Source organism: Drosophila rhopaloa, unplaced genomic scaffold (assembly GCF_018152115.1).
Source record: "Drosophila rhopaloa isolate 14029-0021.01 unplaced genomic scaffold, ASM1815211v1 contig_2, whole genome shotgun sequence".
Taxonomy (NCBI): Eukaryota; Metazoa; Arthropoda; class Insecta; order Diptera; family Drosophilidae; genus Drosophila; species Drosophila rhopaloa.
The window spans coordinates 24,108,662-24,126,715 of NW_025335083.1; the positions used below are offsets into that span (position 1 = coordinate 24,108,662).

The 18,054-nt window shown below is 38.8% G+C and overlaps 1 protein-coding gene across 1 annotated transcript in view; it reads right to left on the minus strand.

Moving 5' to 3' along the window:
* The window catches only part of LOC108038105 (roundabout homolog 2), a 46,968-nt gene that overhangs the window by 21,539 nt on the left and 7,375 nt on the right, over nucleotides 1–18,054 (minus strand). The window contains exon 2 of the mRNA XM_044459989.1: nucleotides 3,675–3,868. Within this exon, the coding sequence (XP_044315924.1) occupies nucleotides 3,675–3,868 (194 nt within the window). The remainder of the gene's footprint in view (nucleotides 1–3,674; nucleotides 3,869–18,054) is intronic.

Sequence of the window (18,054 nt, forward strand, 5' to 3'; positions counted from 1 at the left end):
GATGTATATAAGCAGAGACTTGCATGCAAGCACTTGAGAGTCAGACAGAGCAAATACAAAGCTCGAGAAACTTTAGTCAAGGACGTGGAAAAGAAGGATGTCTCTGCACATAACGGCATTGGAGATGGTTTGCCCTAAAAGGAATTTGAATTTATTTTGGTGCATGGAAAATATGGGTTATGTTAGATATCATTTAAATTAAATTATATTTCTTGGACGCCATTTCGCCAAGTTAATAAAAAAACATCTACAAAATGGTTTCTTAACCAAAATATCTTTATCTTGATTTTTGCCTTAAAAAACGCAGTATTTTGGCCATAGTTATGTAAATAATAGTGCAAATTCGGAATGTCATACCGCGCTGAACTCGTAATAAAATTCCCAATAAATGTGCATTCCACGAAAAAATTTTTTTATTTTTAGTCATATTTCGGAAAAAAACCTGACCTAACCCCTTAAAAAAATGAAAAAATGTAACTAATTTATTTTTTTTCAAAATCAGAAGAAAATTGATCAGGATCATTAGTTTAGCTTGTTAGCTTTGCACAAAAGGACTTATTTACAAATTACAGCCTTATATCCATGAAGAAAATAATATATATTTATGGATACCTTGAAAACTGATACTGTGAGGTATTAATAGTAAACAAAAAAACAATTGATTATAAGTTGTATGTTTTTCTATAAACTCCTTTTGCGGTATTCGTGACCGAAAGAGTGACTTCATTGCGAACTCAGCTTTAAGGACCTTTCCAGCAGATGATGTGTGGAAAGTGCTGCTCACATCTACACACCCACTTGGACACACACGCAGACATTTGTTTCGAATGCAAGAGTGTGCGTTGCCCTACGTCTACTTGCCTTCGATTCAGTTTTTCCTCTTATTTTCCTGTCGTGCAGTTACGTAAATTATTGTCTGTCTTCCCATCGCTCGCTCCTCCTTGTCACTTTTCACTTCGCTTCTAGATTGGCGCTCCCTTTTTTTTTTTGGCCCAAAACTCCTACACTCACAAATATACACATTGTACATGCTTTTGTATTTTATTACATATTCCCTATTCGCTTGTACGTTTTTCTCCACTCTGTTTCCCCTTCAGCACTTAAAGGCCCCCGAAAAAAAGCCAAGGAAAACTTTATTTTCTCCCCCGAAATTAAAGAGGGATTTGGTTTTCATCTCTCTCCATGTTTGGTCGGCACATTTGATAGTGTTGCATACTGGACTCGTCCTTATAGCAATAATGTCTGGTTGAAGTTGCCTTCGAAGTGGTCTGGCACTTATAAGTAAGATGGATTGTCCTCTTTGGCGGAGTGGGAAAAGCTGCCGGAATTAGAATTTAAATTATGCCTCTGGGGAGCAATGAAATGATGTGAAATATATTTGTGCGTTGAGTTGGCGGAACTTTTCCCAGAGTTTTTCATGCGGGAACAGTTGTAAATAACATAAAAAAAGATAGGTCAGGGGCCGGCCATAAAGTTATTAAATTTTGTCGGGAAACAGGCCTTAGGAGGTTGAAATTTAAAATAGGCTTTACATTTTTACATTTTTATTTAAAACTAAAATAATAAAAATTATATCAATGAGTTTTTCATTATTTGTAATTTACGATACCGAAACTTTAACTATCTTTTAAATAAAAACTTAACACCCATAAATAAAAATGACTAAATAATTTAAAAGAGCTTCCGTCCCTTTGTGCTTACCCTTGGCATTAAATAAAATCCAAAGAAATCCCCCAGAAATGTGCATCTACCACTAACGCCATAAAACCCAGAGTAGCGAAGGCAAAGGACACATTAGATGGCAGGATGTGGGGCCAGGACACCCGTGGAATTAATTAATTTAAAAGTCGTTAGAAGAGCGCCACAAAAAAGATGGCATAGAGACATTTCGCAGGCATCAGCGGAAGCTGGAGTCTGGAAATGCCAGTGGCAACGGCAGAAGGAAAATGCTCAAATCCCTTTTTGCACTTAAGTGATAAACAAATACAGTGGCATGCGGCAAGTACAAATACAGTGCCATAAGCGACCAGACACCCAGCCAGATCGAGTGTGAAAAGTGGCAAGCTCAGAGTGCCCCCGAGTCCCCGGTCTCCTGATCCTGAATTCTGAATCCTGAATTCCGAGTCCTGAATCCTGAATCCTGCATCCCCCACCCAGACCAAATCCCCACCCCACGCAATTGAGACTGCGATTCCAACTGCATCATCAGCATAATCAACGCGGCTCCCGTTGGCTTTTTGCGTCGTAAATTTGCTGAGTGCTCTGCTCAGCTCAGCGAAGAGTCCAATGGAGTCACTCATAGCACTCACTCATACTTGCTGCACTGAGAGAAAAATCTTTAAAAATTACATCACCCTTAAAGAACAAAATTAATAAAATAATATTCTTAGAATGCACAGTTTTGGAATCAATGAAATGTAATTTCGTTAGCTAAAATCTTAAATATTTGTATTCTATTTTTAATGGTTTTTAAAAATATTTTGTTCATTTATTTATTTTTACTTCTAAAAATATATATTTTAACCTTAAAATTCAAAGTAGAATAATAAACAAAAATGTGTACAACAATAAAATTAATTAATTAAAATATAAATTAATGTAATGTATTTCTTTCAGTGTTCCCCCCTCCCTTCCCCCGAAACAATCAGAGCTCATCAGGCTGCAGCTGACTTTTGCTGGCTTCGTTTCTGCCGGCTTCCGTTACGTCTTTATTTGTCTGTCTGCCGCTTTCTCTTCACGTTCCCGCCTTTCTCCCAATCTCTCCCACTTTTTCCGCACTTTCCCCCGCTTAATGTTTGTTTACCTTGCGTTAATGAAGTTGTTGCCCACCGAACATTTTTTCTGCAAAAATATTTTTGCAACTCGCCCCCAAATGATACGAACTGAAAAAGCAGAGCGGGCAAAAGGAGACTTAAAAGAAAATAAAAGCAATTAGTTTGTTCATCACTCAACAGATGGCGTGGCAAAATGAATATTTTTTAAGCAACTTTCAGCATTTCTCCTTTTACTCCGCTCGCATTGTCTCTTTCATAATGAATGAAAGCATGGAACTGAAATAATAATTATGCATGCAAATAAAACAACAGGGCGAACTGCTGGAGATAATGCAAGTTGGGGAATATAATGCCAATACACCGCAGGCCATTTGGCTAGGAAGGGATACATTGCTTTAAAGGGAAGTAGTATGTTAAAGACAAAACTAACTTAACGAATCTAAAATTGTATACGGCAGCTAGTTGCAGCTAATTGGTTAAATGATTTTAAAATTAATTACTTAATATGAACAGCTAAATAAATATTGTCTTTAAGAAATAAGAATTTATAGATTAGATTAAATTTCATAGAATTTATATTTCTTGAACTACTATTATACATATGCAATATTCTTAATTTTTCAAGGTAATCTATCCTTAATTTATTGTAAGAAACCTTGAAACATTCTTAATTTATTTTATAAAAATTAATTAATAAACATATCAATGATTGCAACATTTTTAAATAGGGAAAGCACTAAACAATTTTTTATAAAATTCTTGAATTTGTTAATGTATTATAAATGTATAATTTTTTTTAAATTTGTAAAAAATAAAGTCGTATTATTAAGAGCGTATCCCTATTTCCACTTTCCCCCGGCTCTACTTAACCTTTTCAATTTTCCATCTTCCCTGGCTTACCTTGAGGAAAAACAATCCGCCAGCCGGCAGGGTGATGCGATGGGAGCCCGGCAGGATCTTCAGGGGCACCCCGTCCTTGTACCACTGGATGGTGGGCGTGGGACTGCCCTCGGCTTTGCAATTAAGCGTGGCTGGCTCGTGTCGTGGCACTGTCGTATCTATGGGATGCTCCACTATTCGCGGCGGATGGGAACCTGGCAAAGAGTTGGGCAAACGGGAGATATGGCGTTAAAAAGAATTGTGGAATATATAAAAAAATTGCATGAGATTGGGATGGGGGAAATGGAGAACTGTGGATGCGGGGCCTTCCGTTTTCCGCTGCGTCATCATCGTCAGCGGTTTGCTCAAATGCGAAAAGAAACGAAAAAATTAAAAAAGAAAAACGCTCGCTGGCAAATGAAAACAATGTTAATGCGCATTGCCGTTGACGTTGCAAATGAAGTTGCAGCAGGAACTGCAGCAAATGGGGGGAAAAATTGGGGGGCGGAGTGCTGCCCGCTCAAAGGACTCAGTTTGGAATTAATTTGTTTAGATTTGCATATGCGGCAAAGGACCCGGGCAGCTTAGCAGCTAAGTAGTTTTTTTCTCTGTGCATTTCTACCCTTTTTGTTTTGTTTTGCATAATGCAAACGTTGGGAAATTAACTGGGTGGAAAAGGTAGAAAAGGGTTGGGTTCATAGGTTAGATAAGCCAGGGATTAGCATAGTCTTTTGTTATTCCCTTGCCTTTCAGCTAAGAACTTTATTTGAAAATTTAAATTCCAAAGAAAAAGAATATAAATAAAGTGTTTAAGTTGCTAAAGCAGCTAGTGCATGACTTTTGCTACGATTTTATCTCTCCCATTTTCAAATCTAAGTTAATCCACAAATAAAATACTATTTCCACGCCATTTTCCAATCTAAATTTTACAAATTGATCGGTTCTTTCCGTACGACATTTCCACCCTTCCACAATCGACCGAAAATCCATTTCCCACTTGTTTTCAATGCTTAACACCCCATCGACCAATCGAGCATTCAGGAACACTTGCGCTATCGCACAATCTTTATTTGCTAACCGCAGAAAAACTCTCGAGTATTTGCTGCTAGCAATCTGTCAATAGCAAAGACATAAATTTCAATTTTCATGCCATATCTAAACAATTTGCTGTCACCCACAAACACACGCCATCAGAGAGAGGGGGCGAAGGCAAACGGCACAAGATGCAAAACTTTATTCATATCGCTGCTGAAATCTATAAATATATTTGCCTTGCACTGAGAATATAATAAACTATTATTTTGCAAAGAGGATATAAATTTATTTATGAAATAAAAAGAAGTAAACCAAGTTCAATCCTATTAAATGGGTATATGTATGCTAAATATGCTAAATTTAAAAATAATAGTATTGCCTTGCTTATATTGCAGTTGTTTGGTTAACTTCTCTTACTGATTTTCCCTCAGTGCATGACTTTATATATCTATGCAGGCCACGCCGCGTGAAAATTGATATGTCAGAAAATGCTGGAATATTGAAACGTTATTTAATAAAAGCCAGCGAAGGCAACATTTGTTGCTCTTCCAGTTTGTTGTCGATTGCAACACGACAACGACAGCAACAAACAGCTCGGTGCAAAAGTTGCATGTCATCCAGAGCGAAAAACAACAAAACGAACAGACGTTGCACCAAAGTCGCAAGCTGGAAATCGAATTTCGGATCGGAGTTCAGAGGAAATATTCGAGGGGGATGGCGCAGACGTGTTGCATGTCCTGCCCGGAGAACTTTCCACCCCCGCATGGGTGGCGAAATTGGAGGGGGTTGCCAGGGGTCAACCAGCAAGACGGCATGTCAATGTTATTTCAACAACGAAAATGAAAATAAAACTCCAGAGTGGACTTGGAAGGGGAATGTGAATGTGAATGGGAGTTATGGCAGTCGAAAAATCAACATGCAACGATAACAAAAAACCGAATACCAAAAAGTGGGGGAGTACAAAAAAAAAAAAAAAGAAAACCTAAATGAAAGGGGAAGACATTTTCGAAAGAAAGTTGATGGAAATAATGCCTTTTTGATACCCCTTGATTTTTAAATACTTCTTAGCAATTTGTCCCCATGATTTAATATAGAATTATGAATGGAGAATATAATAAGATATAAATTATAAACATTAAAGCAAAGTCAGAACGAGATTCATTTATTAAGGGAGACAACATTTTATTGCCTTTTCTGTAACATAACATAGTAACATAAGTCTTAGTTTCCCAAATCCTTTACCCCATTTTGCTGACGAAATTTATTAATATTACTAAACCACCTAGCAAACCGCTTTTTTATTGCATATTTTCTACAACAAATCCCAAAGCAAAGGGAGCCCAACTCGTGACCAAGTGTAAGCATTCAATGTGTCCGCTGAGCACAATTCGAGGGTTAAATGTCGCATGTGGGTTTGCCCGAAATAAAAAAAGAGGGCGTGTTCACAACGGAAAGTTGCTCAACCGTGGACATAATTTTTTTTTTTGGCCGGTGCTACTCCTGTTTGTGCATATCTTTGCTGACCAGGCGAAAGGACCACGAACAGGACCAAAGTTGGCTTGTGCGGTTTGTGCCCTGCGGTGATGTTCAACACCTAAAAAAAGGGTTCGAACGAGAGGATGGAGGATGGGGACCTTTGTTTTGATTACGCTTCATTTTCCAGTTTGTTTCAGAACATCCTCACCCAACCAAAAAACCAAAAAAAAAAAAAGGCAACGAACTTTGGCAACTTGCAGCTGAATAATTCAATTAGTAAACAGAGCAAATTTGCCAACAGCAGCGATTGCAACCGACCAGATGGCCCAGAGGCCTACTAATTTAGTTTTAATTGCATGCCAAGGAAAGTTGCACTCGCATATAAACATATATGTGCATACATGCATTTACGGGCGAAACTAAAACACGACGAAGAATGTAACGACATGGAAAATGCAAGAAATTTGCATAAAAGCAGCAAAGGCATTTGCCCAGCGCTTATGCAAAATGCATCAAATAGTGCTGGCTGGTGGAAAAGGGCGATGGTTTTCTGGAGTAAGCAACTAAAATCCAGTCCGGGGGCTCCAAGGACCAAGGACCAAGAGCCAAGACGTTGTCGAAATGCCTGAAGAAATTGCTGGGAAAACGTTTCGCCAAACTGGGTTTCACTTAACAAGCAAAATATTTGCTGCAATTTCCTTAAACATTTTCTTTTCCTTTTAGCAGACAGAGGAATATAGAGTTGGGTTCTTGCGGCATGTGTATGTATATAATAACACACATTTGCTTGGCTACCTCTCGGGCATCTACAACTGAAATGGGTAATGCCATTTAATGGAGGATCTGAGTAATAGCAAATTTTGGGTAATTTTTCATATTACAGAAAACTATGGGAGATCAAAAAAAAATTAAGATCATATATTTTTAGGTCCCAATTTGAAGCGTAGAATTCTTTTAACAACAGGGACTTGTATCAGTTTATGTATTAACTGTAACCTATTAGCAAGCATACTTTAAATTTAAAATAATAGAACATAAGGAATATTATATTTACAAATATTTATTTTTATTAAAACCATTTTTTTAGGAATACGTTATAATACGAAAATTTTCTGTTAAGAAAAACTATTAGTGTTCTTGTACAATTTTTAAGTGGAAGCTTTATTTTGAATTTTTTTATATTTTCTTGAGTATACAATAACTAAATTGGTACATTATTTATGTTAAATATTATGTTTTTGTTCTTCTATTTATCAAAACTCGGAATCAATAACGAAAAGGTTTTTTTCTGGCAATTTAAATAGCTTAAAATATATAGTTTCATTGCTATAGTTAAGAGTATTGCAACTTCTCTTTGCTTTCTCAAGTTGTGCCACCGATTCCTTTTGTTGTTGTTTGTGGCACTGCATAGTTTGTTGCCGTCGCTGGCGGGTCAAAAACAAAACAAAGGCCCTCAGGACCTGCAACACACCCCCACCTCACCCCCTGCTGCCCACCAAAAGTGCGGGTTCCTTCAACGCCTTTGCAAGTTGCTTATGTGTTGCATACTTCAAGGGGCAGCCGTGGCTTTAGCTGCTTTTGCATCATCAATCAAAGGCAGCCCCATATAAGAAGGAAGTCCCCCGACTCCCTTATCCCCCCTGTCCCCCCTCTCCCTCCAAAACTTTCCATTGTTGTTTTAATTATAGCCCCGCTCTGAGACTTGCTAATTGTTTTAGTAGCGTACTTTTCGACATACAACTTTTGTTGTAATCGTTTTTGTTGCTGCCTCCGGCTAAGGAACTATGTTAGTTGGGCTCTGCCCCAGCACATCCTTCGTCCTCGAAGCCAAAGTAAAGTAGAACGGCCAATGCAATAATTAAATTTTTGCTATAATTTACGTGAAAAGCAGTAGACGCAGCAACAGCTGCTTGAGAAAATGTGTCTTGTAGGCAGCAAAAGCAACAATAATGGATGGGTGTCAGTGGGGCATTTAGTGATGGAGGAGCTCTCCAAATTGGACTGAATATATGTATATTTAATATGGGAAGACATCATCATCCTTAATTTTGTGTGTCATTCCTGAATAAACATTCTGTATGCGTAATATTTTCTCAGAAAAGCATTATATATAAGTAAGACTTTTTTGTAGCAAAGTATTGTTCTTCGGACTTAATTTAAAATCTCTGCAAGACTTATCTTAAAATAAGAAACAATAGTCCTGATCTTTAAAATAACATAAATTTTTCCTGATAATTTTTTAAATTGTTAAAAATTTTGTCACCTATTTCCAACAACCTAAATTGTATTTGCACAACTCAATAAAACCAAAGTGAATATTCCACAACATAATGACTGCATTTTAGCTCTGAAAATTCAACATTTTGACCATACATTTTACATGTAAATTTCCAATGAATCAACAAAAAGTGTTCAAGTTTTTTCCGAACATTTCCCTTTTGCCAACAAAAAAACCACCGTCCACAAAAAAGTGAGTAAAATTAAACTTTTGTAAACGCCTCGTGTTCGTGTGCCGCAAATTGTTTCCGGGGATGTTGTCGAGAAGTTCTTTGGTTGTTCTTGTTTAGTTATGAATCATAACGACGCACACCCAGCGCTATAACAACCCGAAACAAACCATAAATTGTACCATTTTACTCTTCTCCATCGCAGACAAGGGTGTTTGTTGGCCATGACTCACTTCTTTTTATTTTGTTTTTCCATTGTTTGTTTTTCTACATTTCGATGGGGGAGTGGTGAAGTGACACTTCTTCTAATTGTTCGTACCACCCCCATTGCCGAATTTGACCAGTGAAATGTTCAAGAGTCATGATGCATTCGACATCCCAGGATAACTTGTATTTTTTCTTCCGTTTTGTATATTTCCAACTTTATTTATGCTTAGACAACTTCGACTTGTGCATATAGAGTGCAAGGAGTATAAATAATTCAGGGCACACGGGAGAGCTCACACATTTGCATTGAGAGCCGAGCAGAAAGTTTGGTGCCCCTTGGTAAATGCATTACAATGCTGACGGGGAAAGAGCGGAGGGACTCACAAAAATTGTGCAAATACTTGTGGTATGTACACATGCACTGGGAAAAAACTCAGAGTCCCATGTTAAGGTTTCAAGTTTTACTCTGTCAATGAAAGTTAACATGAAAGGTAAGAAAAGCAATTGTTTCAGCATTGCCTTTCAATATCATGTAAGAGTTTGTCTGACTGAAAATTCTAACATAAAATTAAGAAGCAATATGTTTTTTATGAAATGAAAATGGTTTTAAAACACGGCATTCTAAATTTTAAAATTTTTTTCCATGTTTATCCCGTGCCGTTTGCATATCTATTGCTGCTCCCACATGTGGGTTAGTTTGACTACAGAGAATCATTGCCAACTATTGCTCCACATTTCGGTAGGCCCCAATCCCCGATTCCCTTTGGAAAAAGCATGTGTCCAATATCGGGCATACATATGTATGAATCCATGTAGATGGAACTGCACTTGGCTCGGGTTTTGGCTCCAGTTGGAGCCTTAACGGCAGCTTAGTCTCCAGCCAGCCATACCTGACACCATGGCACCTGCAAAGGCAGACACACTCCCACTCCCACTCAAACACTTTCGAACATCCTACATCCTACATCGTACATCGCACATGGCAAATGCAAAGTTTTCACATTGAATTTTCCGGCGCAGCGCATCCGGTGACAAATCCTTGGATGGGCTCCCATGTCCTGTGAGTGTGGGTGTGTGTGTGTGGGTGGATGGATGAAAGTGTCAGTTATCCCAGTTACAATTCCCAGTTAGATCTATCTGGTAAAAGTGTGCGGGCTTTACTGTCAAGCTTCAGTTGAAGCTGAAATGCAGTTGGGAGATTTGGGAAAGTGCTGAATATCTTTTAAGCCAAAAAAGAAGGTTAAGCGATCTCAATAAGCTTTGGGCAACAGATTTATTAAACTCCTGAAATTAACTCAATCAGGTAAATTAATTTATTTATAATATTACAAAAAGACACACTTTAAATTTTAAATCTATTATGTTAAATGAAAGCATGTAGAATTCTGTTTATTAAAGTTGTTCATTCTTTACAAGTTTACAACTCCCCAAAGTGTTTTCCGAACACAACCAGCTAGGGTATTTTCAACTTTACCCTAGCTTAAGTTAAAATTGTTGCAGCAACTTACTTTTTTTCGTCTCCCGAAAAACTTTGTTGAGCGTAAAATGTTACGAGGGGAAATCGCTACTTTTTTGTTTGGTCCAGGGGAGCCACAAGCATATAGTTTTATTTGCGCACGGGGACATTTGCGATTCCAGTTGGCTGATGGCTCATTAAGCAGGAGCAACGGCAGCGGAAAAAGGAGCAGGAGTCAAGGATCTGCCAGCTGTCAAGCTGCTGTGTCAAATGCTAATTAAAATCAAGCGCCATTCGCTTGTTCAAACACAAATCCTATCCGGAGAAAGCAGGACAGGTGAAACTGAAATCGGCGGACGGACAGGACACCATGGCCAGGCGCCATCATCATCATTATCCCTGTCATCGTCAACAGCAATCAGGATAAAAGATAAGTTAAATGCCGAAGGGGGCAGGGCTTGGCTATATTCCTGTCTCACTTTGTTCGGTTGTTTGTTTTGTAATAAAGTCCTGCCGGGTAACCACGCCCCCCCCCAGCCACCGCCCCCTTTTCATCATTTCCACGCAGCATCAAAGAAAACTTGGGCTTTTTGGGGCTAGTGATTTGAACGCTTGATTGCTTTCAGTCAGGACGAGAGGACGAAAGGACGAAAGGACGAAGACGAGTACGTGCCAAGCACCCAGGACATAGCACTCCACCATAACAGTGTGTTCATGTTAATTTCTATCTGCCTGATTGCCGGGGCTCTCTGCCTTCCTCCAACACGTTCGCCTCATAATTTCGGAGTGAAAATTTTCAATTAAACTTAATTGCATTAAAAGCGAAGGGTTCAATCTGTCGTTATAGTCGTTGTCCCGTCCTGTCCTCCGTTATCCTTGTTTTTTGTTGTGATAACGATTGGGGAGATGGCCACCCCCTTTTTCGGCTCCTTTCATTAGTTTGTCCCCGGCTTTTTATGGTCTCTCAAACTTTTTATGCTGCAATGCGTTTTATTTTTCAAAAGGGGGCTTTCGTTTTTCGGTTAGGTGTCTGCTTTTTGGGGGTGATTCGTGGGTGGGACATGGTCCTCTGTGAAATATGGCATAATTTAGTTTCGGTCCCGTTTTATGCCCACTCATAAGTCATTAAGTTTTTCAGGCCGCCGGAATATTATTTTGAATTGGTTTCGGTGGGTTGCAAAAGTTGATTAAATTCATGGCAACATTATTTTCGGGCTTAATAGCGGTAGGAAACCATATTAATAAATAAAAGAAAGAAACATAATTGTGGGTCACGGTCATATTTTAATATCTTTAATTTAAAATTTAAAAAATGGCAGTTGATTTAGTATTATTTAGTTAGTATTGCTTATTGAAGTGTAGGATTGTTTGACAGGATTTAATAATATTAAATGAAATAAGACAAACCTTAAATATTATTTTCTTAAATCAATTTATCAAGATCAGAGCAATTTAATGAATTTTCCAACCACTTTAGTAATTTAACACCCTGATGAATAAATACTGAACAAGTACAAGCCCGTAAAAAATGATTTGGTAAAAAACACACCCACTAGACTTGTAAAGTCCTTGAAAGAGACAGCTAAAAAAGAGCGAGAGAGAGGGGAGAAAAGCTTCTTCAGTATTGGAATCCGTTTCAACACCTACACAGTGCCCACAAAAAGGACTTCCACTCAATCTAAGCGTTGGGCAAACATTTTTGCCGCACTTCTATATTTTTTCTCCGCTTTTCTTTTTTTGTTCCTGTGTAAATTGCAACGCATAAATCTTTGTGACAAACAGACGAAAGCGAGAGGCAGATGAGGAGAATGAAGGACAAACACTCAAAAACACAATAGAAGTGACGCGACAGCCATTTTTCAAAAACAAAACATGCATCACAAAACGATCCAGCACACACAAAAAAAAATGTATGGAAGAGGAGGGAAAAATCTGCAGAAAAATTGGAATGGGAAGTGTGAGCAGAAGGAGCATTCCGAAAAAACACTTGATGTAGTATGTGGGGATTTGGGTGGGATGGGCTGGCAGAACGCATGATTGTCTTAATGGCTTCGACATGTTTGCAAAACGACTGTCAAAAGCAGGCAATGGAAATGGCAATGGCAATGGCATTAGACTGGTCCATGAAGATGGAAATGGAAATGGAAAGGAGCTGGGAACTGGGAACATGGAACTGGGAGCTACAGATGGAGCTAAAACAGAATCTGAAGCTGGAAAACCGGCAAAGGCGTCATCGCAACCACCACCACCAGAACATGGCATCAAATCACAGATTCTGGCGTTCACAGTTCCGCTTCAGTCACTCAACTTCTGCGTTCCCCCTTCGATTTTGGGCCGTGTCTTTTCGATTTCTCGGTCGTCTTCTCTTTTACAATCTGCAGCTGTGAATGCGATTAGAGATGGGAATTGGGAGTGCTTAAATCGATTACCATCACCTTTCTTTCAGATAAAACAGGAAAACTAGAGTAGTACTCTTGAAGCTTAAGATTTAAAGAGTTAAATTAACACAGGTTGCAGAAAAAATCAAAACTAAATGAGTTATTTTAGGGATAGAGATGAAATTGATTGGATTAAGCCATTTGTATTGGGGCTTTGGAGAAGAGATTGTAGAAACAATATGCTTAACAATCCTAAATTGAAGAATTATTTATAATTTAGCATAATTTGGAAAACTAATATTGGGGGAAACTTAAAACTTTAATACAAAGCCTTTGCCTTAAATTTAAGCTTACTCCTGCAAGACTTAAAACTTCCACATACTTTTTATACCCTTGCAGAGGGTATTATAATTTTGGTCAAAAGTGTGCAACGCAGTGAAGGAGACATCTCCGACCCTATAAAGTATATATATTCTTGATCAGGATCACCTCCTGAGTTGATATAGCCATGTCCGTCTGTCCGTCTGTCCGTCTGTCTGTCCGTCTGTCTGTCCGTCTGTCTGTCCGTCTGTCTGTTTCTACGCGAACTAGTCTCTCAGTTTTAAAGATATCGAATTGAAACTTTGCACACACCCTTCTTTCCTTTGCACGCAGTATATAAGTCGGAACGGCCGGGATCGGCCGACTATATCCTATAGCTGCCATATAACTGATTGATCGGAAATGCCATAACTCTGCTGTTTGTTAAGTTAGGAAGTTGGGACTCTCTATGGGTATTATATTTGGCCAATTAATCCGACCTACCAAATTTCATAAGGATCGGCCGACTATATTCTATAGCTGCCATATACATAACTGGACGATTGGAAATGCCATAACTTTGGTGTTTTTAAAGTTAGGAAGTTGGGATTTTTTATGAGTATTAAGAATGCATCATATGAATAATTTTGGAGAATATAATTTGCAGAATATTCTGCAAGGGTATTTCAACTTCGGTTCCGCCCGAAGTTAGCTTTCCTTTCTTGTTGAACTTATAATAATTATACACTGTTTTTATACCCTTGCAGAGGGTATTATAATTTTGGTCAAAAGTGTGCAACGCAGTGAAGGAGACATCTCCGACCCTATAAAGTATATATATTCTTGATCAGGATCACCTCCTGAGTTGATATAGCCATGTCCGTCTGCCTGTTTCTACGCAAACTAGTCTCTCAGTTTTAAAGCTATCGGATTGAAACTTTGCACACACCCTTCTTTCCTTTGCACGCAGTATATAAGTCGGAACGGCCGGGATCGGCCGACTATATCCTATAGCTGCCATATAACTGATTGATCGGAAATGCCATAACTTTCGTGTTTGTAAAGTTAGGAAGTTGGGATTTTCTATGGGTTTTATATTTGGCCAATCAATCCGACCTACCAAATTTCATAAGGATCGGCCGACTATATCCTATAGCTGCCATATAACTGATTGATCGGAAATGCCATAACTTTGGTGTTTGTAAAGTTAGGAAGTTCGGATTTTTTATGAGTATTAAGAATGCATCATATGAATAATTTTGGAGAATATAATTTACAGAGTATTCTGCAAGGGTATATCAACTTCGGCTCCGCCCGAAGTTAGCTTTCCTTTCTTGTTATTCTTTAAATCATTCAAGTATATATCATAATTAAAACAAAAATTACATTTGAATAAGAACTCATCGTGACACGATGTCATCATTATTGGGGACACACTTTAGCTTGTCATATGTCTACTTCTTGGTTGCGATTGCCTTGACTCCCATTTCTTCTTTTTGGACATCTCTTGCATCACAAATCCATGTTCTGACAGCAAAGTCACTCAGTCATGCAGCCGCACACTTGATGCGCCCCAGGCCACCAGCCTCCAAAAACCGAATGCCTCCCCTATAAAGTTTCTTACCCATAAAAAAAAAACGAAGAAAAAAGGCTGAAAATACCAGTCCATGCGAAACCCAATCGCACACTTAGACATGTTCGGCCTGGCGGGCCTATCTGCACGTTGCAAATTGAATTTTTCACCTGAATGCGTTGGGAAAGAGAAAAAGTGGAAGGTGGAGGGGCTTGTCTGCATGTGTAATTATCGTTATCGATATCGCTCATACGCCCAGTTGGCTGCCGTTGCTGCTGACAAACTCTGACAAGTTGCGTTAAACTGTTTGGAGCGGGGCGGGCATTTAACCCTCGTTAAGCAAAATCGAAATTAACGCCGACGCATTCGTCCTCGTCCTGGCCATGTGAAAAAGGACACTTTTAATGCTCCCTCCGCCCCCCTCGCACCCTTCTTGTGTTTTGAGCTCTGCCTATGAAGTTATTAAAAGTAAATTAGGGTTGCTAACCAGCAGAAACCGAAACCGAAACCAGTTTTCCTCCTTTCTCATGGGTGGGTGGATATATCTGTCACCCACCCACACCCACCCACCTCCAACCACCCACTCCCTTATCCTTTTTCAGTTTTTAGGGTTGCGTGCCTTTGACGCATTTCAGTTGGCTTTTGTTTTGCTTCTGTTGTGTCTGCGACTGGCTTTGTTTCGGGTTCTTTGGGTCCTTGTTGTGTTTTCTGCTTAACTTAATTGTCAACAGGGGAATTTTTAAAACTATGCCATAGTTTCGCTTCAGACAGCTAGTTGTTTTTAGGGGATTTATGCTGCTAACTTTCAATTATTTCCAGATTTGTTAAATTACGGCCAAAGGCTGTTTGCAGAGGAATGTCCTGTTGAAATTGATTTTTAATTGGCGGGGGTTTTCTAAGTGCTCAAAGGCAATGTGTCAATCATTGTCTGATTGAGAATGCAACTGGGTTACAGTGTATGGCTTTATGAATAATTCAGAAGACAAGGTTGAATGCCTTGAATTGGGTTTTTTAACGATTTCTGGGAGTTCGCTGTCCATATTTAAGCAGATGTCCTTTTACAATTGCTAAATATATTTGTTGAAAACCCTTTTAAGATTGTACTTTTATGGGTAAATATTATTTCATTAAAGCATTCAATACTTTTTGCTTTAATAAGTTAGTTATTGAATATTTTTATGTCTTAATTGAAAGATTTGAGTTATATCAAATCTTAAATATTTTAAAGTGCAAAACTAAATGAATTCCCCATTAATCAGCCGCAAAAACGAAACACACACACCACAGATAAAGTCTTTGGCCCGAAAACGCCGCAAAAAGAGGCTGAAGGGCGTGGCACACAACCACAAACACACACCCAGCAAAAACACACACCGACGGAGAGCGGCACACCTTTGAAGTGCAACAGAGAGCCCCGAGCCAAAGTTGAAAAGTGCGCTTGTTAACATTCCTTAATTGCTGTTGTTGTCACTGCCGCGGGGTAACCTTTTTCTAAGGGGTGAAAGAGAGGGGAAGACAAGCACTGAAAGAGAGGGGAAGACAGGTGAGAAAGAGAGGGGGCGAAGGATAGGAACAGAGACAGAGTCAGGGGTAAAGGGATCCCCAACAAGGATGTCGACGGCGACAATGACGAGTGCAATTATACAAAAACTACTTAGGCGCGCATCCTGCCTGTCAGGAAAAGCAGGCGATAAAAGGAAAATAGGGAGTTTAGAGTGCGACAGAGAAGGGGCGATCCGAATAAGCAGCTCTGGGCTCCTGTCGTTGCAACAAAATTGAAAGAAAATTCACTTTCGCGTTTGTAAATTTGTCAACATCCTTGAGAAAAGCAGCAGAGAATGAAGAGGAAAATAGCTCGGGGCTGGCGGTGACAAGTGCAGGATGCAGGCCACAATGCAATTTCAGTTAAGTCTCTTATAATAGGAAACTCAAGCACTTTGGCTCACAAACAGCAGGAGAAACGTTAACGGCAGCGGGAAACGGGAATGGGAATCGGAAACAGGAACTGGGAATGGGATTTAACACTGTCAGAATTTGTAATATATATATATATTTATTTATAACAAATGATATAAAAAAAAGGAATTCAATAAACATTAATATCAATTTCTGAATGGGTAATAATTAGTATTTCAATCAGTACAATTGTTTATATAATTTTAAAACCTTGTCTGGTTATTGTTTTAGAATTCATATAATTATATCTAATATTAAGCATAGATTTTAGATAGATTTTTATTTGTATATTGCATATATATAAGTATGATATGCCTACATTTAAATAACCTTTGCCAACTGAGCTTTTAAGGCTCCCATTTTTCGCAGTGCATTGTCAGTCATTGTGTTGCCTAACTACATTTGTCATTAAGTCAATAAGCGCATTGTGCTTAAATGCACATAAAATAAAGCCTACAATGGAGAGCCGAGCAAAGCCATAAAACGAGCAGAACCTGAGAACCTAAAAGGAAGAGTGGAATGGGATTTTCAGAGACAGGACGAGGACGAAGACGAGGACCAGGACCAAAACCAGGAAGGATCCATCTCATGTGCTGGCGACAAAGCCGATTTATGCCCAATTGGATTTGCTGCTAAGAGCCACAATTCATGTTTTTATGACCGGATGCCTATTACCCAAAAAACCCAAGAAACGAAGCGAAAGTTGTTGTTGCTGCTTCATCCTCATTATACCCTTGCAGAGGGTATTATAATTTTGGTCAAAAGTGTGCAACGCAGTGAAGGAGACATCTCCGACCCTATAAAGTATATATATTCTTGATCAGGATCACCTCCTGAGTTGATATAGCCATGTCCGTCTGTCCGTCTGTCCGTCTGTCCGTCTGTCCGTCTGTCCGTCTGTCTGTCCGTCTGTCTGTTTCTACGCGAACTAGTCTCTCAGTTTTAAAGATATCGAATTGAAACTTTGCACACACCCTTCTTTCCTTTGCACGCAGTATATAAGTCGGAACGGCCGGGATCGGCCGACTATATCCTATAGCTGCCATATAACTGATTGATCGGAAATACCATAACTCTGCTGTTTGTTAAGTTAGGAAGTTGGGACTTTCTATGGGTTTTATATTTGGCCAATCAATCCGACGTACCAAATTTCATAAGGATCGGCCGACTATATCTTATAGCTGCCATATAACTGATTGATCGGAAATGCCATAACTTTGGTGTTTGTAAAGTTAGGAAGTTGGGATTTTCTATGGGATTTATATTTGGCCAATTAATCCGACCTACCAAATTTCATAAGGATCGGCCGACTATATCTTATAGCTGCCATATAACTGATTGATCGGAAATGCCATAACTTTGGTGTTTGTTAAGTTAGGAAGTTGGGATTTTCTATGGGTTTTATTTTTGCCTAATCAATCCGACATATCAAATTTCATAAGGATCGGCCGACTATATTCTATATCTGCCATATAACTGAACGATTGGAAATGATATAACTTTGGTGTTTTTAAAGTTAGGAAGTTGGGATTTTTTATGAGTATTAAGAATGCATTATGAATGATTTTGGAGA